Source organism: Solanum stenotomum, unplaced genomic scaffold (genome assembly GCF_019186545.1).
Source record: "Solanum stenotomum isolate F172 unplaced genomic scaffold, ASM1918654v1 scaffold35048, whole genome shotgun sequence".
Lineage (NCBI taxonomy): Eukaryota > Viridiplantae > Streptophyta > Magnoliopsida > Solanales > Solanaceae > Solanum > Solanum stenotomum.
Genome location: NW_026033261.1, coordinates 1,085 through 24,188, shown reverse-complemented (window position 1 = coordinate 24,188; position 23,104 = coordinate 1,085). Strand labels below are relative to the sequence as shown.

Below are 23,104 nucleotides of genomic sequence, written 5' to 3'. Positions count from 1 at the left end.
AAACTTTGTGCTCAGTCAAACATTATCACATAAATTGAGATAGAGAAAATATCTAATTAAGTCAAAAGCATTGTTATAATATATATTTATGTAATTTTTAAAAATGTATATGTACTCATTAATTAATACGATTAGGTACATGTGCAAAAGCGCGTATCTAGATACTACTTAAGTTTTTTTCTCTCAAGTGATATTTTTTTTTTCCGCAAATTTACCACTAGATAGTGTCTAGTGGCCTTTTATTAAACATAAAAAATATCAATAGGGATAAGTGCAAGCAAGGAGGGCTAGGCCTTACCTTACTAATCCTAATGAAGTGTCTACTACCTAACAAACATGAAGAAAATAAGAGCTAGAGAGAACTAAGTATTTTCTGATCACCACAGAGTTTGTAATACACTCCATGATGATATTACAAATGAGGATGCTTAAATAATGTAAAAATATGCCAATCAAGAAGAAAGTTGAGTTATCAGCCTCAAACTTTCTATTGCAAACGCATGAATTAAAAAAGATTGATTGCCCATCAAAAGTAACTTGAAGTATTTTTCTCTTGTCTTCTTCTTCAAACCTATCCAACAACACTTGATAATTCATACTTTCTTTATGGATTTATTGGACCTTGTTGAACCTATTGATACTGTCAAATGGTTCTGCTTTGCCTGTCGCATCGGTAGGTGCCTTGGAACAAACTCCTCAGTCATTTTACCGTCCCAACTATGTTGCCTTCCATGTGTCTTCTTTTTGCTTTTGTTGCTTCTACTTCTTTGTTGCCTAGGTGATATATCTCCTTCCCTAGCCACTCTATCAAAGCACATGTCCAGCATATCTTCCTCATCTTCATCAAGAGAATCCTCGCCAAAATCAAGCATATTGTCTTCCTCATTTTCATCAAGAAAATCCTCGCCCAAATCAATTGTATTTGACACTAAGACCCTTGACTCATTTTTCTTTGCAATCACACATTTAGGCACAAATATGGGAGCTTCTGGACTTAATTTGCTATTCAAAATAGGTGGTGAGACCTGCTTTTCTTTGATCAAATCGTTGTCATTCTCTGTTAACTTTACTTGTTGTCCAGTAGTCTTCGATAAAGCATCAAAGCTATTCGAACATAATAGGTCTCTTGAGGCATTACTAATATCTTGCCTCTTCTCACTGTCATAAAAATTTCCAGTCGCACCCTTTTCACTACATGGAGAATTATTTTGACTAGTCGGGGAAAGGCTCCGATTACTAGTTGAATTTTTGTGTGCAACCAGTGTCCAATTTTTAGTTGCATTCTTGGTTTCAACTTGCAAAACATGCTGCCCAGAATTTTCAGCATCTTCAACATCAGATGTATCCATTAGTTTGTGTCCTGAATCCATTATTTTTTTGCCTGAACCAACTCGCGGCGCATCAACCCCAACTCTTGGCGTTCCCCTTTTGTTTTCGGTCGTTGTTTGAACACCAATATTACTTGTAACAACATCCATTGAGTGTGCACGATTTTGCTCAGAAGGGACATCAACCAACTGCCGATCTAACAAAGTAGCTTTACTTTGATTGATATCTACAACCTTTCTTTTTTCATTTAGTATTTCTCTCGCATCACCTTGATACTTTTCACTATCAATAGTACCTTTTGTAGCAACTTCAATGGTATCATCAATTTGTTTGTTATTTTGATTTCTTTTTGAGATCAAACGACAACTATCTTCATCATGACCTTGGTGCTTACAATAATTGCAATACAAAGGTAGATTATCATATACAATCTCCTGAAAAACCTCGATCAACTTACCAGATTTTCCATCCACAAACTGCAACCTTATACGATTTGGAAGCTTTTCCATTAGATCAAGTATAACCTTGACCCTAGCTGTGCTAGGTCTTGACTTGATTTGAGTAGCTTTATCTATAGCTATTGGTTTCCCAACTGCCGATGCTATAGACAACAAAGACTTCTTTGCAAACAAATCTGGAGATAAGTTTGGTAAAGAAATCCAAACCACAGCTAACGTCGTTTCCTCCTTAGGATTATATCCAATGGACCATGGAAAAACCCTACATTGGTGCTCCTCTCCATTGTAGAGAAGATAATTAACTGAGCGAGATAATGCTAGTACATAATCTTCATATTGATCAAATCTCAACAAAATTTGTCTTGGAGCAAGTAAGCCAATTACACCGTTGCCCTTGGTACCAAGATGTTTCGGTAAAATTGACCGTAGTACCTTCAAATCTGGCGCACCATGGGATAATTTAAACACCACTGCTTGATGCAATCCCTCTTCAATCATAAAGTCTTGCCTTTCCTCCATTGAAAAAGTGATAGTAGGTTCTCCATGAATTATTTCGATTGGTTTTGTGATTGTTTTTGAGTTAATTAGGGCAGATTGTTTAGGATTTATAGTATTGGAATTGAAAAGAGTGGCGTATGTGGTGGTTTTGGGTGGTGGGGCGGGCTGGACAGCCTCGAAAGGAGGCCGTCCAGTGGTCGTAGCAGCCATGAGAGCTGCGCAGCTGCTGGCTTAAAACCCTAGGTCAGCCGTCCCATACAAAGATGAGCCTAAACCCTCTCAAGTGATATTTCTTATGAACGATTTCAATTTTTTTATTTAGTTTATTTTTCTCTCCGATCTGAATCAAGAAAGGGAATTGCAAAAGTAAAGTCAAGTATTTTACCAACCAATAACTCAAACTTAAAATTCAAAGGGGAAAACTACCTCTGTTTCAATTAATCTTTCTTATATTCTTCTTAGTCCATTTAAAAGGAAAAAAAAATTTTGACATCTTTATAAATCAATTTTTTTTTTACTCGATACGTTTAAAATTATAAAATTAAAGAATATTTATTCTACACATCTTTAATTTAAAACCATCAGATTCAAAAATAATACCCATTTGATCATGAATATTATTCACTTTATTCCAAAATCCTTGTTTGGCTATTTTGAAAACACCTACTAACTTTTTACGAGAGAAGGCCCAAAATAGTCCCTCATCTTTGGGTTAAGACTCAAAACCATCCTTAAGTTTTCACATGGAGCACTAATAGTCCTTCATTTTTGCAATATTGGTGCACTTTTGGTCCTCCCCTAAACTTTTGCTTGTTTTTTAACATTATTTGTTCATAATTTTATGTAAGGAATGTCTCATCCGTCTTTTTATAGAAATAATAACTTTATGTGAGAGAAGGTGAGAAGAAGAACATTTTGTAAAGTTCATTATAAATATTAATGCAGTTAAACTAAGAACATTTTAACATATGACATTGCAAGAAAAGAAAAATTTATACTATTGTACGTGAAATCGACGTGATGAACCTCTCGACTTTACTTGCAATACAATTTCTACTAAACAAAATAAGGTGTTTTTCTTCTCACAATCTCTCACAGAAAATTATTATTTCTACTAAATATATAAAATGACAATTAAACATTCTATACATAAATTATGAATAAAATCAATGTTAAAAAATAGGCAATTTTTTGAAGGAGGACCAAATTAAAAGTGCACCAATATTGCAAGCATGAGGGACTATTAGTGCTCCATGTGAAAACTCAAGGATGACTTTAAGTCTTAACCCAAAGATGAGGGACTATTTTGGACCTTTTCTCAACTTTTTACTATCATTTTATTTTTAAAAATTACCTCAACTTTTTACTATCATTTTATTTTTAAAAATTATCTCAACTTTTTAATTTTTTTTTTACTAAAAGCATCTCATTTATTTTTTCCACCAACCAAATTAAAAATTATCAACTAAACAAATACTATGATTGATGAATGTGTGTATAGGGGTGTGGGGGAGTAAGAGTGAAGAATAGATGTATTAGAATGAGTGTGAGGACAAAATTAATATAAAATATCAATCGTGAAACTTGTTTTCACTGAATTCACTGAAAAAAATATTATTTTACTCATTTTGAAAAACTCTTTTTTTATAAATTTAAACATAGGAAAATTAGATAATATTGTTTGAAAAATATTTTTCCTCCATACATTACACACACTTGCGTAAAAAAAAACATGGGAAAACTGAAAGACCAAAGAAAGATTTGATTAGGTCTTCAACATTACCTTTTTTCCTTGATCGATAATATCTAAAAGAGCAGTTTGACCCTTATAGGTCTTTTTTCCTCCTTCTCCTTGTTTCTCTACAAGTTTAAATAAACCCAATAATATTTTCTCTAAACTTTTATAATTCCAGGGAAATTTGGTGTACCCACTTCAAAGTCTCGAAGATATTCTTTTTGGTCCTATTTACATGTCGTCTTTATTAAAAATAGATATTCTTTAATACTTCATCCGTTCTCTTTTACTTGTTACAGTTTTACTTGACACACACATTAAGAAAATAATTATTGATACAAGTATTTTACCAAACTATCCCTTATTAAATGATTTGGAAAATACTAAGTATTTAATGTTGAGGGTAAAACATGGAAAAAAATTATTGTCTTTCTTGATATGTCAAAAGTGACAAGTAAATATGAAAATATATTTTAGGAATAAGTGACAAGTAAAAGTGAACGGAGGGAGTACTTGTCATTTCACAAAACTAATACATAAATGACATTATTTTTTCTATTTACCTTGGAAAGTTATTAGCTTTGAAAATATGATAGAAAAACAAAATGATTAATTCATATTCATTGATCAATTTAATTAATTAAAATAAATTAATTCATGTTCATTTATTGAAAATTTTACTTTAAGATAAACCTAAATAAGGGAGTACAATGGTTAACTTACATAGTATCTTAAGAGACGTGAAACCTAAAATGATGACAATTAAATAGGACCTGAGAGAATAACAACCGTTGGATTATAATGATAGAGAAAGGGAGTGAACCAGAGAAGAAGTAAAAAAAAACAAAGTAAACAAGAGGACAAGGAAAATCAATCAAACTTTTAGTTCTCTGTCTTTTTTACGGCATATCTTTATTTTTATACATAAAAAATCTTTAAAATATATATTTGTTTTTATTCAATTTGTAACTGATCATAAAAGATTATTTTTCCGTAAAAAGAAGGGGACATTATAAGAGATTGCAAGTATTTGCTTGAAGCCACCAAAATGAATTTCGTTTATATCTGAAGAAAAGCAAATAAAGAGGACTTGTTGATATGAAACGAGGTGATAATGAGCATGTAATATAATTGATTACATGTTACCAACAAAATTCGAATTCGAACCTCGTAGTTAATTGAATTTAACTTGTCATTTTGGACCTTTTTAGCTCTTGTGTGTTTATGAATGTGCCAAGGAGCTTACAGTCAAATATTGGGTGGGCAAGTGATTTTTGGTGAAAATGAATTGGGTTTAATATTTTATTTTATTTTTATTTAAAAAATATTTTTTTATTTTTGGCTTAAAAGATAAGGTAAAGTGGCTGAATACATTAATTTCCATCATGAATCTTTAGCCCATATTCATACACAAAAAGTAAAATTTAGATGGAAAACATCGAATCTTTTCCTAGTACTTTCTCTGTTTCATTTTATTTGTCTAATTATAATTTTTTATTTATCCTTTGTTACTTGTTATTTTTGACAAATTAAGAAAAAATAATATTTTTTTACCTATTATATCTTCAATTTATTTAGAAAATTGATATTTTTGAAAAAGGTAAGACCTCAGTAATGAATAAATTAATTTTGGTCTATCAACTACTAGGAGTAAAATGATAAATTTACTATGTCAATTATTATTTTTCTTAATAGGTGTGTAAAGTAAAAAATAGACAAGTAAATAGAAACAATTTTTTTTTTTACCCTCCCTAGGATCTCCCACCCCTTTTGCTCCCTTGGTGACTCAAACTCGAAACCTTCGGGTTGGAAAGTGAGGGGTGCTTACCATCCGAGCAACTCCCTCTCGTCAAGTAAATAGGAACAAAGGAAGTAGCATTTAGGATGTATTCACTATGATGAAAAATGTTTTTTTTTGTGTGTTCAGTCACGTAAGCAAAATTATATTTGTATATAAATTAATTAAATACTATGACAGATGAATGTGTGTGTAGGGGGGAGGGGGGGAGGGGCGGGGGGGGGGCTGTGACGATTGGGGCTACTAGAGTAAGAGTGAAAGAGAGATGTATTAGAATGAGTGTGAGGACGAAATTAATATAAACTATCAATCGTGAAATTCGTTTTCAAAATTACCTTTTCTCTTTGATTAATAATATCTAAAAGAGCAATTTGACCCTTGTAGGTTTTTTTTTTTTACTTCTTGTTTCTCTAAAAGTTTAAAACCCAATAATTTTTTCTCGACAATTTTATCAACTACAATTAGGGGTGTTTGTGGTTTGATTTAGATCGGTTATTCAAACTAATTTAGTCGGTTTTTTAAATTTCTAAAACCAAACCAAACCAAACGAAAAAAATAACTGCCGGTTTGGTTATTGATGGTTTGGTTTGGTTTGGTTTGGTTCAGTTATTTTGGTTTTTTCAGTTTGAAAGTAATAAATTTTTTAGGACATACGTATCTTGATAGATACAAACACCTAGTACATGAACAATCCACTGAAAAGCTTTTGTTGATTCAATTAGGCAATAAAATAATATTAAAGTTATCATTACAAGAACAAAGTAATTCAATTAAGAGAAGGTGTACCTATCTTATGAAAGGCATGGTAAGTAAGATTAAAGTAATGAATTTTGGACGTGGACTTATGATTGTAATAGATGTGCTAAGTTTACGTGTTGGACTTGAGAAAATGGTAAAGTTAAAGACTTAAGTTACTTAAAATTTAACAAAATATTTATATTTTGCTTATGAATAATATATAAATAATTATAAAATTTATATATCTAATTTATCGATTTAGTTATGTTTGCAGTTATTTTTTAGTAAAATCAAAATCAAACCAAATAGTATCGATTTTTCAAAATGTAAAACCAAACCTAACCAAATCAAACCAACTTTAATCGGTTTGATTCGAATTGCGGTTCGATTTGGTTTTTTAACCAACCAACGAAAAAAATGTGTCTTTAATATTACCTCAAATTTTTATTTTTTTTACCAAAAGCATCTCATTTATTTTTTCCACCAACCAAAATTAAAGAATATCAACTACAACCACCAACCAAATAAATGTGTGTCATTAATATTGCAAATGTCCCTCCATCAAATTCTTGAATTCTTTGTATATGCATAATCCCACAATCGAAAACTGTGAAAAGAAATTATATTTATAGTAACGCACATTCAGATTCTAAAAAAAAATCAAATATTATGGCCAAACATAATTCCAACTCTAACTTTAAAAATTCTAAATAAAGTAAAATATTTTTTATTTTCATGTTCAAACACCTAACAAAACACAATAATTTTTTCTCGACACTTTTATCAACAAAAAAACGTGTCATTAATATTACCTCAACTTCTTATTTTTTACCAAAAGCATCTTATTTATTTTTTCTACCAACCAAATTAAAGATTATCAACTACAACCACCAACCAATAAATGTGTGTCATCAATATTGCAAATGTCCCTGAACGTAAGTGAAAACAGGCAGAATTAACAGAAAAACTTCATTAACAAGGAGCTAACATTGAAGAAGAGAAACTCTCATTGTTTGAGTTCAAAGACAAAGTAATACATCAGTGTAAGACTAGTATTTATAGCTAATTCCTATTACATTGTGTAACTAACTTCTAGAATCTACTAACAGAAAGTTAGTTATAACTAATTAGTTGGAAAAGACTAATCTGTCCTTTATTAACACTAACAGCTTTAACTTGTACTCTCCTTGCTTCATCATTAGCTCATATCTCAACACTCCCCTTCAAGCTAGGAGGTGTAAAGATGTTCAACACACCTAGCTTGGATACTAGATGTTCATGTTGTATCCTGGACAATCCTTTTGTCAAAATGTCTGTTGGTTGCTCTTGTGTAGGTAGATAGTCTATTTTGATCAAGCCTTGTTGTAGTCTTTCCCTTATGAAATGGCAGTCTATCTCTATATGCTTTGTCCTCTCGTGATACACTGGATTTGCAGCAATTTGTATGGCAGCTTTACTGTCACTATATACTTGCACTGGCAACTTAATATCAGCTCCTACTTCTTTCAACATTCCAAGTAACCACACCAACTCTGAGACTGCAGATGCTAGGCTCCTGTATTCAGCTTCAGCTGAACTTTTGGACACTGTGGTATGCTTCTTTGCTTTCCATGACACCAATGACTTGCCTATCTTGACCATGTACCCTGTAACTGATCTTCTAGTAAGTGGACATGAAGCCCAATCAGCATCACAAAATGCAGTGACTAGTTCATTTGAGAAACTAGTCAGCAATAGACCTTGACCAGGTTCCTTTTTTAAGTATCTCACCACTCTCAATGCAGCATCCATATGTGACTTCTTTGGTTGCTGTAGAAATTGACTCAAAGTTTGTGTGCTAAAGGATATGTCTGGCCTTGTCATGTTAAGATATAGCAACTTTCCAATTAGTTTCTGGTACATTGTCTGATCTGCCAATGGGTCCTCAGAATTATCTCTCAGCTTTACCTGCTCATCATATTGTATTGATGTTAACTTAACATTGACATCAATAGGGGTTCCTGCAGGCTTGGCTGCTGTCATACCAACCTCAGTTATAAGCTCCAGAGCATACTTCCTTTGATGCATCAGTATACCATCTGCTGATCTACTAAACTCAATACCTAGGAAATACTTTAGTTCACCTAGGTCCTTCATCTTGAAAGCCTTTTGTAGTGCCTATTTAGTCTCTTCTATTAATTCAAGACTGCTGCCAGTAATTAACATATCATCCACATAGACTAGCACAATACAAATTCCAGCTTCTGACTTGTTGATGAATAATAAGTAATCATATTGGCTTTGTTTGAACTTAAGAGTAACAAAAGCTTCAGTCAACTTGTGATTCCACTGCCTTGGAGCTTGCTTGAGCCCATACAGTGACTTGGTCAGTCTACACACCTTCTCCCCTTGACTGACAAAACCTTGAGGAAGCTGCATATAAATTTCATCCTCTAGATCTCCCTGCAAAAAAGCATTAGAAACATCCATCTGATGAATATGCCAGTGCCGTGAAGATGCAAGAGAAACAATAGATCTCACAGTCACCATCTTAACAACTAGTGAGAAAGTTTCCTTGTAATCAATACCCTCTTGTTGGCTATACCCCTTAGCTACCAACCTGGCTTTAAACCTCTCAACTTCTCCTGTAGCTTTGTACTTAATCTTATACATCCACCTGCAGCCTATAGGCTTCTTCCCTTGGGGTAAATCTGTGATCTCCCAAGTGTTGTTGTCTTCTAAGGCTTGAATCTCAGTTTGCATAGCATCAACCCATCTAGGATCCTTAACTGCATCTGAGTAGGTACAAGGTTCTTTCAAAGAGGAGGTAGCAACTATATAACATTGATAGGTAGGAGAGAGATGACTATAGCTCATGTAGTTGCATAAGGGATACTTCACATCCTTATTTATGTTGAGAGAAACGAAATCCTTCATCCATAGAGGTTTGTGTGTAGTTCTTGAGGATTTTCTAGTATCAACTGGTACAACCTGCACAGGAACTTCTTGGACTGTTTCCTCCATGATGTCAGTAGCCTGAGAAGTGGTCAAGGGATCAGGTACCTCTAACTCAGGTTCTGAATAAGGGGAAGTTGTTGTAACTGTATCTTCATTACAATTAGGTGTAACGAGAGCCTGAGGAGGAGTGGTGTGAAGGATAAAATCTGAAGCCTGCAAATTGTCTACAAAGACTGGTTGGCTATCAGTGATGTCTGTATGTGAAAAAGGGAACACATCTTCCCTAAATATGACATCTCTACTGACAAAGAATGATCTGGTAGCAATGTCAAATAGAATGTACCCCTTCTGTATTTCTGAATATCCCATATGAGCTGCAGTTCTAGACCTGGGCATCATCTTATCATGTGCAGGAAGAACCTTTGCAAAACATAAGCAACCAATAATTCTGAAGTGTGATAATTCTGGTTTTCGACCATATAGCTTCTCATAGGGAGTTTGAAAGTTAAGCACACTACTAGGTAGTCTATTAATAATATGTGATGTAGCTAGCACACAATGTCCCCAGAACTGTAAGGGAATTTTCGCCTGAAACCTTAAGGCCCTTGTAACCTCAAGTAAATGTCTGTGCTTTCGTTCAGCCACTCTATTCTGCTGAGGGGTGTAGGGACATGATCTCTGATGAATAACTCCCATCTCCTTAAACATAGTCTCACACACAGCATTCACAAACTCAGTACCATTATCAGTCCGTATCACTTTGATGGTTTGAGCAAACTGATTCTTAACAAACTTTAGAAACAGTTGTATAGACATGCTCACATCATATTTATGCTTTAATAGAAAAATCCAGGACATCCTTGAGAAGTCATCAACTATCGTAAGAAAGTATTTATTTCCATCAAAAGTAGGTGTGCTATAAGGACCCCAGAGGTCAACATGAATCAAATAAAAAATGTTTGAACTTTTAATGCTACTAGAAGGAAAAGTAAGTCTTGTTTGTTTAGCATAGGGACAAACTAGACACTTAGACACTCTACTCATACTTTGATTATTCATATCAAACATCCTAGCAAGAACTCCTGAGGACACATGTCCTAGTCTTTGATGCCACAGCTCCAACTCTGAGGCAGTTTGAGCAACTGACAGTGCAGAATCTTTCTTATCAGTGAACCAACATCCCTCCTTTTCACAAAATTTTCTTTGAGTATACAGACATCCTTCTTCTTCACCAATCTCCTTCACCTTTCCACTGTAAAGTTCCTGGAAAACACAACAGTTAGGGAAAAAAGTGACTGAGCACCCAAGTTCCTTTGTTAGTTTGCTCACTGACATCAGATTATACTTGAATTCAGGTAGATAGAAGACATTGGAAATGATACTTCTATCTGATAGAGCACAAGAACCAACATGAGTCACCTGTGTAGTGTTTCCATTAGGCAAATACACACTCTTAGGAACCTCTAACTTGATCACAGACCCTTTGATAAACATATCCAACTGAGATACCATATGGTTTGTTGCACCAGTATCTACAATCCACACATTACTATTTTCAGAAACAAAGAAAGTTTTACCTGCAGTGTGAGCAGCATGTGCAGGATAACAGTCTGAAGAAGTAGATTCATTCTTGTTCTGGAAACCTGTGAGAATATGATCATATTGTTCCTTTGTAAAAGTGCAGCCCTGAAGAAGCTGTTTGACCTTCATCTCAGCTTGACTCATTGCTTTGTGCCCTTTGGAATTTTCTATCACTTCATCAGTAACCTGAGTAGTATCAGATTTCCTTCCCCATCCTGGAACAGGAACATTGGTATTCATACCATATGAGAAGTGAGCTAACTGATGGTGTGAGTCTGAGGAAGTCCCATGTACCTTCCTTTTAGACTTGAAGTCTGGTGGATATCCAACAATCTTATAACAAAATTCTTTGTTGTGACCCTTACAATGACAGAAATCACATACCAGAATAGAATTCTTTTTGAACCGTTGACTTGGTCCTGAAGAAGTACCAGTTTTAGAAAACATAGCTACAGAGTCTCCTCCAACTGAGTTTAATCCCATGCTGTTAGTGACTGAAACCATAGCCTTTTGGCACTCATCCCCCACTATCATAGCATATGCATGATTAGTAGTTGGTAAGGGATTCATCATTAATTTTTGGCTCTTAGCCTGATGATAAGACTCATTTAACCCCATCAAAAATTGATATAATCTCTACCTATTCAGATGAGCAACAAATCCTTTAGACTTGTCACAGTTACAGCAAGGAGCAGGAACCAAAGCTTCAAACTCATCCCATAGTGTTTTGAGTTTCGTGTAGTACACAGACACAGAATCAGTACCCTGATGTAATGAGGCAATGTCCTTATGTAGACTGTAGGTTCTAGATCCATCTATCCTGTTAAACCTCTCTTTTAAATCACTCCAAACTTGAAAAGCACTGGATGCAAAAGCAATACCACTGAGCAGACTTTTTGACACTGAATTCATTAACCACGAAAGTACAATTGCATTAACCCTTTCCCATTGTCCCCACAGTTCTTCACCAAACATCTCTTTCATACAGGATCCATCTACTAGCCCTACCTTGTTCCTTCCTAGTAGTGCTAGTGTAATTGAACGATTCCATAAGGTATAATTCTCAACACCAATCAATTGAAAGGAAATGATGCTAACTCCACTAATATCAGCTGGACTAAGGAAAAGAGGATGATTGTAATCAATACCTTGTCCAGATGCAACATGAAGTGGTGTGGATGTACTCTCATTCTGGCCATTGTTGAATGTTTGATCTAGATCTACAATTGCTCTGTGAGTTTCCATTTCTCTGAAGCTCCAATCAATCAACAGTCGCGGAAGCAAATGACAAATAACAGATCCTAGCTTAGATCTGCAATTCTACTGGAAAAACTGATAAATTGGTAACTTAGATCTGCAATTCTACTAAAAAACTGATGAATCTGTGAATCGAATACTCAATTCTTTGATCCAAACACCGATCACCTTCCACAGAGATTGTTGTGGGCGGCTCTGATACCATGAACGTAAGTGAAAACAGGCAGAATTAACAGAAAAGCTCCATTAACAAGGAGCTAACATTGAAGAAGAGAAACTCTCATTGTTTGAGTTCAAAGACTAAGTAATACATCAGTGTAAGACTAGTATTTATAGCTAATTCCTATTACATTGTGTAGCTAACTTCTAGAATCTACTAACAGAAAGTTAGTTATAACTAATTAGTTGGAAAAGACTAATCTGCCCTTTATTAACACTAACAGCTTTAACTTGTACTCTCCTTGCTTCATCATCAGCTCATATCTCAACAGCCCCCCCCCCCCCCATCAAATTCCTGAATTCTTTGTATATGCATAATCCCACAATAGAAAACTATGAAAAGAAATTATAAAAATGTTCAAAAAGGTTATTTTATCATTCTGGCTAAATTTTCTGGCCAAAAGAATTTTTCCTCATAAAAAACACATTCAAATTTAAAAAAATAATCAAATATTATGGCAAACACAATTCCAATTCTAACTTTAAAAATGCTAAATAAAATAAATTAAAATTTTATTTTCATGGTCAAACGCCTAACACAACACAACACAAACAAATATAAACATTTTCTTACTCCCTAACAAAAAAAACACAATATTTATCGACACCATATACTCAAAATCGAATCTTTAACTCATATTAATACACACACAAAAAAAAAGTAAAACCTGAATGAAAAAAATCGAATCTTTATCCTAGTAGCATAAAGTATGTATTCATTATGATGAAAAATGTTTTTTGTGTGTTTAGTTATGTAAGTATTTATTTTTGTGGTGGGCCCACTTCAAGTCTCGAAGTTAACAGCCGTCGGAGTATGATGATAGAGAAAGGGAGTGAACTAGAGAAGCAAAAAAATCAGAGTAATCAAGAGGACAAAATCGTGCAAATTTATTTTTAGTTTTAAGTTTTTACGATATATCTTTATTTTTCTATATTAAAGATATAAAAAATATTCTTTTTTAAATTCAATTTGTAAGTGATCATAAAAAATTATTTTCACGTAAAAGAATAAAACGTTATAAGAAATTATAAGTATTTGCTTGAAGTCACCAAAATGAATTTCATTCATATCTGGAGAAAAACAAACAACTACGTATGTTGATTTTCTGGCAAATGAAGAAGACTTGTTAATATGGGACGAGGTGATAATGAACATATCTAATTTAATAAATTAGATGCTACCAGCAAAATTCGAATTAGAACCTTGTAGTTATATGAATTTAATTGATTTTAACTTGTCAATTTGGACCTTTTTAACCCTTGTGTTTATCAATGCATAAAGGAGCTTACCAGTCAAATATTGGGTGGGTCAGTGACGGATTCAGAATTTTCATTTAGGGGTTCAAAAAATAATAAAAGTATAAATGTACGGATAAGCCAACAAAGTTACAAAACCCAATTCCTAAAAAGTAGTAGTATATATTTCCCTCATCCAACAGTAGTTGTCCACTATACAACTATTGTTAGCCTTTGGGAATGGACCCTTCGATTTTTTTGGGTTTAAATATATCATTTTAGCACTTTTTTTATAATAATAAAAAAAACGTGAAAGATTGTTCCCAAAATTAAATGAAGAGAAGCTAAAAATATAATGTTCATTGTTCACAATGGGATTTGAGCCACAAAACGTGAGAGTCAATTATTAAAGAGATCTACCACCCACTCTTTACTTCTTGTTTGTGAGGGGGGTCAAAATTAAATACAGAAAATTTATCTTATATATACAAGTGATTTTTGGTTAAAATGATCAATTGGGTTTTAATTTTTTTTTTGGCTTAAAACCTAAGGTAAAGTGGCTGAATGTATTAATTTCCACCTTGAATGGCCTTTTTAAAAAATAACAAAAGATAAATGATTTATCATATTACATAAATAATTTAGGTTGGTCAGTGATCAGTAAGGCCCGTGGCCTAGGTTGATGACTTCCATTTCACTTTGGAGTGTGGTTTGCTTAAGATCGACCCAAGTCATTAAACTTACGTCATAATTTGTGATAATAGGGCCCTAGAGATGACAGGACAAACAACCATGAGATGATGCAGGGCAGAGGCTAAAAGAGACGAGTAGGGTTAAAGGGAACTAGAGGCCATTGTTTTTGGATAGAAATTTGTACAACGTAGCTTCTATGTTTAGAGCTCTGATATCATGTAAAATTACACTGCCCGAGAAGGGAATAGATCTATATCACTTGAAGATTTCATCATGCTTTACTTATTCACGCAAGAGTCCTAAAGTTCTACCTACAATAGTACAATATATACACTAAAGTAAATAGACTCATGGTACACATTTTTAGACAAACACATGTCTACATACATTGCCTCCTAAAGGAAATCAAGCTAATTATTGGATCTTGTTGAATAAATATAGACGTGTTGATAAATCGCAAATCGATTTACTTCATTTCGAAACAATAACAAGAGGAATGGGAAAAATAGGTCTAGCAAATCATGCTAGAACAAATAGTATCATTCACAAATCACAATCACATGTCTCTATACATGAAGGAAAAAATAATATTAAGTTTAATCTCCTAGCTATATTAGACAACAGAGACTTGCTCGAATGCTAAGCACACCTGATTACCTCAAATTAAGGTTATGTACGTCGTTCGAGTACTACTAGTAAGCACACCTCTCCTAGCTATACCCAAATGATAATCGGAAAATACATAAGCAAAGAGACACAACCAATGACACAAACAGTAACAGCAAGAGCAAGTGAATTTTCTAAAGTAGCATACATACCAGTTACAAATGCAACTACAACTGCACAAATTGCCAAAAGTTGCAAATAACTTGCTATATTATAGCTCCTCCGAAATATTTTGAACCAGTCCCATTTAGGTTGTTCATGGTAGTCTGTATCCATATCTGCCATGAAGAAATAGATGAATATAGCAGTAGCTGAACATGAAAATGCCAGGACATCTGAAATAACAAATGCACGGAACGCTGCTCTCTTTAATAGAATCGCCATCCCTCTATTAGGACCGTCATTGCTGTCTAAACCTCCTGGTAATGTGAAACCAGCTGCGAACGTGACTGTCATTATTAGAGTAGCTACAACTACATGTAGTTGAGTTGACCTTATAAATTTTTCGATTTCTATTTTGACTCTTTTGGCTTTGTCATCATCATCCTCCTTCATCTGTTGTATGTTCCCGATTGGTTCCGCTTTCCGTTTTACCATGAAGTCACATTGTCCCAATTGTTCATTTATGCTGCAAAAATCGCGTACCAATTTCTCCTAATATGTGACATGTAGTAATAAAATTGATCACCTAGTTGGTGAAAGATATAGTATATAATATAATAGTCCTTGAGAAAAAGTGGAATTAATAACTGCATCCTTCGGTTCATTTTATTTTCGTTCTTACTAAAAATAAATAGACTGTCATTTTAGAAAACACAAGATATGATTCATTGTTACACTAGTTTTATCTTTACCAACAACAACAACAACAAGAATATACTCAATGTAATCCCTACTCCGGAGGTATGTGTATTTAGACCTTATCCCTACCATGGAGGTAGAAATGTTGTTTCCGATAGACCCCCGACTCAATGAAAAACAGATCAAAGCAGTTTAACAACAGAAATGAAAGAATCATGACAAAGCAGTTTAATTCCACTTAGGTTGCCATATGTCCTATCGTTCTGCTTAAAAAATCAAATGTGAAACTTCATACACCTTAAAGTTCATATGACGAAAAGAGATTTTTTTGAGGTGCTTATACTCATTATGCCTAGCATTAATTGCAAAGACTGGATATTCACCTTATCAAGATCTCAAATCAATGATGGGTCTGCTTGGCACCTCCTAAATGGGTGTCCAAATTGGACCGAACCCTTTGTCAGGCAATGGTTTCTTTTGATTCTGTAATTTTTGCTAATCTTATTTACATGGTTAATTTTTAAAAAACGAAGGGAACTGACGGACTGAGTCAGTCCAAAGAACGGAGGGAAAACCGATCCAGTCCGTCACGGACAAGAGGGAGTACCTTCTTTATTGTCCATGTGCGAGACAATGCTATGTCAAGTGGAGTCTGATTTTGTTTGTTAAATGCCATCTTCTTTGCTCTTGGATGGTCTAATATTATTTGCGGCACATGGTCCCCAGAGGCAGCAAGCAAATGGAGTGGAGTATTGCCTTCATTATCTGCCTCATCAACAAGGCTATTACAAAATCCAGACCCATAGAAGACAGAGACGAACATTTCGTGACCATTCAATAAGGCAACATGAAGTGCATTTTGACCATTGCTATTAAGCATTTCCCAACAATCTGGGCAGTGGTTTAATAACTCAAATAACATCAACATATCACCTTCACTAGCTGCAATGTGAAACGTTGTCGTCCAGTCATTTTCACTGCCAGCCGGAAGGTAGGCTAAAGATTTCTTCCATCCCAACATATCGGAAACTATTTCTTTCAATCCTTGTTTAACAGCATAGTGTAGTGAATTCCAACCCCATCTATCAAGTTCTTCGCATAAAGGTTTATTCCATTGCCATAGTGATCTCACGCATTCTGGATATCTATGTCAAATATTATATCTGATGATGATAAATGGATGATTTTTCCGTTCAACAAGATCATAAAGTATGACTGTAGAAGTATATTTATTGAAATAAATTTAACCAAAGGCAAATATAGCTTCTTTTTATTAGTAGAGGGACAAATTTAATCATTTTCCATATTTTATATGATGAAATCATCCAGGAGGTACTCACCCGTGTGTTCTTGAATTACGGCTGCATGTAGAGGTGTTCGATTGGATGGACCTGCAACATAAGTTGGTTCCTTGCAAACGTTCAAGATTTCAATCAAAGCATCATGAAAACCAGACTCTGCAGCCAAATAAAGTGGTGTCTCCTCAGCCTTATTGGCTGGGAAGTCGTGTTCAGGATCTAGTAATACTTTCACCAACATCCTGACAATGTCAATGTGTCCACTTCTAATGGCCTTGTGCAAGGCCGTATCTCCAATGTCATCAGTCATCCTCACAAGTGTCTCCTTTCCTTCTATGCTAAGTAGTTCACTCACCACTTCACTTTGTCCTAAATTAGCTGCAATGTGAAGCACAGTTTCATTTTGCTTATTCTTATAGCATAATAACGCCGGGCTAATCTTAAGGACTTCTCCCACGAAACCTCGTTGGCCAAAGTGAGCTGCCACATGGAGGATTGTATTTCCCTTTGGAGTGACTTGGTAACCATTTTCTTCCTCCCTTTTCAAATGATCAACAAGTGAAAAATCACCATCTTCCATACTCCCTTTCTTTGCAGCATTGTACATGCTTGGATCCATTATGTGTGGATATCCAAGGTGTCAAAAGTCTTCTTATATCTTAAACTCTGTGCCCGATCAAACAATGTCACATAAATTGAGACACATGAAGTATCTAGTTAAGTCAAAAGCATTGTTATATTGCGTTTATGCAATTTTTTAAAACTAACACACTCATTAATATGTCCAGGTACACATACAAAGCACGTATCTGGAGACTACTTGTTTATGGAGAATCACAATCATGAAGAGGCCCTGTAATACTATTAAGAACATAAAGTTTCTTCTCCTAGCGAACTTAAGCATATATTGCTAATGAACAACTTTAAATTTTTTGATGTAGTTTATTTTTCTTTCCAATGTACCAAAAGAAATTATGCATAACATCCAAAAATAAGATCAACAATCTAAATTAAGGGGATTGCAAAAGTTAAGTCCACTAGTTACCAACCAAGGACTCAAACTGAAAATTCAAAGGGGAAAAAACCTCATCTTTTTTTTCAAGTAAGAGAAATTAAATGACATTTTCATACCTTCTACAACATTAATACACAAGATTCAAAAGTCTTATTTATTTTCTTAAACTTCGATAAATTAAAGTAACACAAACAAATCAGAAAAGAGGTAATAGTACACAACAAAGATAAATACACACATTTTCTCACTCCAAGATAAAAACACAATCTTTATTAACACCATGTACTAAAAATCCAATCTTTAACTCATATTCATTCACAAAAAGTAAACCCCACATGGAAAAAATGAGTATTTAGGTAAAAACCCAACATGGGAAAACTGTAAAACTAAAGAAAGATTTGATTAGGTAGCTCTTCAACATACCTTTTTTGCTTTGATGGATAAAATCTAAAAGACCAGTTTAACCCTTGTAGATCTTTTTTCTTCTTCTTGTTTCTTTACAAATCTAAAACCCAACAAAGATTCTTTGATTCCTTAGTTGGTAAGAACATAACATAAGACAATAATTTCTTATGGCATTCTCACACTTTATGACTCAATTAGGGAATTTTGATGTTTAATTATCACATGTTAACACACGTGGCATACTATTATTGGCTAGGAAATTGATAGGATGGGCCCACTTCAAGTCTTAAGGTTGACAGCCATTGGATCAGGGGCGGAGCCACCTTGTACAATGGGGGTTCATCCGAACCTCTTGGACGAAAAATTATATTATTTATACATGATTAAAATAATTTTATATGTACATGTAGTAGATGTTGAAACCCCATCGGCTACTTCATGTGTCTATTTCTATAGATTTTGACTTCCTTATTGAAAATTCTGGCTCCGCCTCTGCATTGGATTATAATGATAGAAAAAGGGAGTGAGACAGAGAGGAAGTAAAAAATTAAAGCAATCAAAGAGGACAAAGATAACTGTTCCAAATTTGTTTTTAGTTTCGTGTCTTTTTATATGATGGATTTTTATTTTTATATTTAAAATATCTAAAAATATCATAAGAGATTGCAAGTATTTGCTTAATGCCACCAAGATGAATATCATCCATATCCGGAGAGAAGCAAACAAATATGTAGGTTTTCTGGCAAATGAAGTCCATAAATGAAGAAGACTTATTAATATAGGACGATGTGATTATGAATATTTAATTTTTTATGGAACCCAAGTTTTACAAAATATATATTTCTGGTCTAATCTTGACATTTTGACCTTTTATTTTAGTAGGTTTTATTTGAGGAAAAAAGAAAATTATAAACAAAAAAAAAAAAGTCTTGAATAGTTTGATTTCTAAAACATGAATAGTAAAGTTCTCAAAATAATGTTTTTTCATCTAGTCTAGTTTAAGTTAAAGAGTCTTTAATATTTGAAAAAAAGAAAATTTCATACACAACCATAGTTTGGAGAATAATTACCATTCTAGAATTTTCAAAGTTTAATACAAATTCAATAAATAAACTTGAACATAGAAAGAAGTACTTATTTAGCACTCAATATTTATACTAGATCATATAATCTAACCATAAATTAATGCATATTTGGTGGCAACTTGGGCATGACTACAAAGTATGTTTGTTGGCTCAATAGGCGTAAAAAGCAAGAGCTCTTAAGAGTTTCTTCTTGGTTTTCTATACCCAAATGATAATCCAAAAGTACATAACAAAAGAGACACAACCAATGACACAAACACTAACAGCAAGAGCAAGTGAATTTGCTAAAGTAGCATACATACCAGTTACAAATGCAATTACAACAGCACCCATTGCCAAAAGTTGCAAAATACCTGCTATATAATAATAACTCCTTAAAACTTTGAACCAGTCCCGTTTACATTCTTCCTCTCCGTCTACATCACAATCTGCCATGAAGAAGTAGATGAATATAGCACCAGCTGAGAATGAAAATGCCAGGACATCTGAAATAACAAATGCACGAAACGCTGTTTTTCTTAATAGAATCGCCATCCCTTTATTAGGACTGTCATCGTTGTATAAACCTCCTGGCAATGTGAAGCCAGCTGCAAAAGTGACCGTCATTAGGAGAGTAGCTACAACTACTTGTATTTGAGCTGCCTTCATAAATTTTTCTATTTCTATTTTGTCTCTCTTAGCTTTGTCCTGATCATCCTCCTTCCTAATCTGTCGTATGTTACCAATCGTTTCTGTTTTCCGTTTTACCTTGAAGTCACGTTGTCCCAATCGTCCATTTATGCTGCACAAATCGCCTACCAATTTCTCCTAAGATGTGAAATGTAGTAACAAAGTTGGTCAGCTGGTGAAAGATAATATAATGCTACTTGAGAAAAAGATGAATTAATAACTACTCCTTCTAGTTCATTTTATTTTCGTCATTACTAAAAATAGATAGTCGAAAATAGTTGTCATTTTAGAAAACATCTTTACCAACAACAAGAAGAATATACTCAGTGTAATCCCTACTCCAGAGGTAGGTGTATGCAGACCTTATGATCCCTACCTGGAGGTAGAGAAGTTGTTTCCGATAGAACCCTCGGCTCAATGAAAAACAGATCAAAGCAGTCCAATAACAGAAATAAAGGAATCATGACAAAGCATGCTGGTGAACAGTTTTAATCTTTACCATTACTCAATAAATATCACTACTAAAGCAGTGCAAGAACCAACCAAAGGAAAGCACGATGTCACGATTATTCACTACTATAGAGAAAGTAATGGAGTTGCAGATGCTCTTGCGAAAATTGCCACACCCATTAAGAAGATAAAAATTTCCTAACGAGGCTATTGGCCCCCTTTGATGGTAAGATCCAGCTCACATCCTCTCGAAAACGAGCAAAAAAACACTGTTTTGTAGATGCCAGTATGTTTAGGCTAAAGCTACTGATTACTTCTATAGCAATTCAAGGTGCCAGAACTCTTAGTCTTAGACAAGATCTCTTAGGAGCATTAACTCCTCTGTATGCTCTATTTTTGTGTCTAGAGGTTAGGTTGCCATGTCCCCCTCTAATTCTGTAATTTTTGCTGATCTTATTTACATTGTTGATTAAAAAAAAAAACAAGGAAACCAACGGACTGAGTCCGTTCAAAGAACTGGGGAAAACCGATCCAGTCTGTCATGGACAAGAGAGAGTACCTTCTTTATTGTCCATGTACGAGACAATGCTATGTCAAGTGGAGTCTGATTTTGTTTGTTAAATGTCATCTTCTTTGCGCTAGGATGGTCTAATATCATTTGAGGCACACGGTTCCCAGAGGCAGCAAGCAAATGGAGTGGAGTATTTCCCTCATTATCTGCCTCATCAACAAGGCTATCACAAATTCCAGACCCAAGGAAGGCATGGACAAACATTTCGTGACCGTTCAATAAGGCAACATGAAGTGCATTTTGGCCATTGCTATTAAGCATGTCCCAACAATCTGGGCAGTGATTTAATAACTCATTTATCATCAATAGATCACCTTCACTAGCTGCAATGTTAAATGCCGTCGTCCAATCATTTTCACTGCCTGCCGGAAGGTAGGCTAAGGATTTCTTCCATCCCAACATATCGGAAACTATTTCTGTCAATCCTTGTTTAACAGCATAGTGTAGTGAATTCCAACCCCATTTATCAGATTCTTCGCATAAAGGTTTATTCCATTGCCATAGTGATCTCGCGCATTCTGGATATATTAGTCAAATATTATATATGATAAATGAATGATTTTTTTCGTTTAACAAGATCATAAAGTATGTCTGTAGGAGTATCTTTAGAGACAAATATAGCTTCTTTCTATTAGTAGAGGGACAAATTTAATCATTTTCCATATAATATATGATGAAATCATCCAGAAGGTACTTACCCGTGTGTTCTTGAATTACGGCTGCATGTAGAGGTGTTCGATTGGATGGACCTGCAACATAAGTTGGTTCTTTGCAAACGTTCAAGATTTCAATCAAAGCATCATGAAAACCAGACTCCGCAGCCAGATAAAGTGGTGTCTCCCCAGCCTTATTGGCTGGGAAGTCGTGTTCAGGATCTAGTAATAATTTCACCAACATCCTGACAATGTCAATGTGTCCACTTCTCACTGCCTTGTGCAAGGCCGTATCTCCAATGTCATCCGTCATCCTCACAAGTGTCTCCTTTCCTTCTATGTTAAGTAGTTCACTCACTACTTCACTTTGTCCTACATTAGCTGCAATGTGAAGCACAGTTTCATTTTTCTTATTCTTATAGCATAATAACGCCGGGGTAATCTTAAGGACTTCTCCCACAAAACCTCGTTGGCCAAAGAGAGCTGCCACATGGAGGATTGTATTTCCCTTTGGAGTGACTTGGTAACCATTTTCTTCCTCCCTTTTCAGATAATCAACAAGTGAAAAATCACCATCTTCGATACTCCCTCTCTTTGCAGCATTGTACACGTTTGGATCCATAATGTGTGATCCAACTGCATCACAAAAGTCTTCTCTTATATTCTTAAATTTTATGCTCAGTCAAACATTACCACATAAATTGAGATAGAGAAAATATCTAATTAAGTCAAAAGCATTGTTATAATATATATTTATTTAATTTTTTAAAATTTATATGTAATCATTAATTAATACAATTAGGTACATGTGCAAAAGCGCGTATCTAGAGACTACTGATTAATTTTTATTTAGTTTATTTTTCTCTCCGATCTGAATCAAGAGAGGGGATTGCAAAAGTAAAGTCCATTATTTACCAACCAATAACTCAAACTTAAAATTCAAAGGGGAAAACTCACCCCGTTTCTATTGATTTTTCTTATATTTTTCTTAGTCCATTTAAAAGGAAAAAAA

General features: G+C 34.3%; 2 protein-coding genes and 1 pseudogene across 2 annotated transcripts; 1 reads left to right on the top strand and 2 right to left on the bottom strand.

The window, feature by feature from the left end:
- Positions 1-14,414: 14,414 nt before the first annotated feature.
- LOC125852417 (U1 spliceosomal RNA) lies at positions 14,415-14,558 on the top strand (annotated as a pseudogene).
- Positions 14,559-15,045: 487 nt separating this feature from the next.
- LOC125852416 (protein ACCELERATED CELL DEATH 6-like) lies at positions 15,046-18,943 on the bottom strand. Its single transcript, XM_049532152.1, has 4 exons — positions 18,683-18,943; positions 17,287-17,910; positions 16,554-17,083; positions 15,046-15,799 (listed from the first exon to the last, which is right to left on the bottom strand). Exons 2-4 carry the CDS (start codon positions 17,861-17,863, stop codon positions 15,194-15,196), a joined length of 1,713 nt encoding a protein of 570 aa, XP_049388109.1. The 5' UTR covers positions 17,864-17,910; positions 18,683-18,943; the 3' UTR covers positions 15,046-15,193.
- A 934-nt stretch (positions 18,944-19,877) lies between these two features.
- On the bottom strand, positions 19,878-22,724 carry LOC125852415 (ankyrin repeat-containing protein At5g02620-like). The gene is made up of 3 exons (XM_049532151.1): positions 22,138-22,724; positions 21,428-21,957; positions 19,878-20,556 (listed from the first exon to the last, which is right to left on the bottom strand). Exons 1-3 carry the CDS (start codon positions 22,712-22,714, stop codon positions 19,948-19,950), a joined length of 1,716 nt encoding a protein of 571 aa, XP_049388108.1. The 5' UTR covers positions 22,715-22,724; the 3' UTR covers positions 19,878-19,947.
- Between the last annotated feature and the right edge of the window lie 380 nt (positions 22,725-23,104).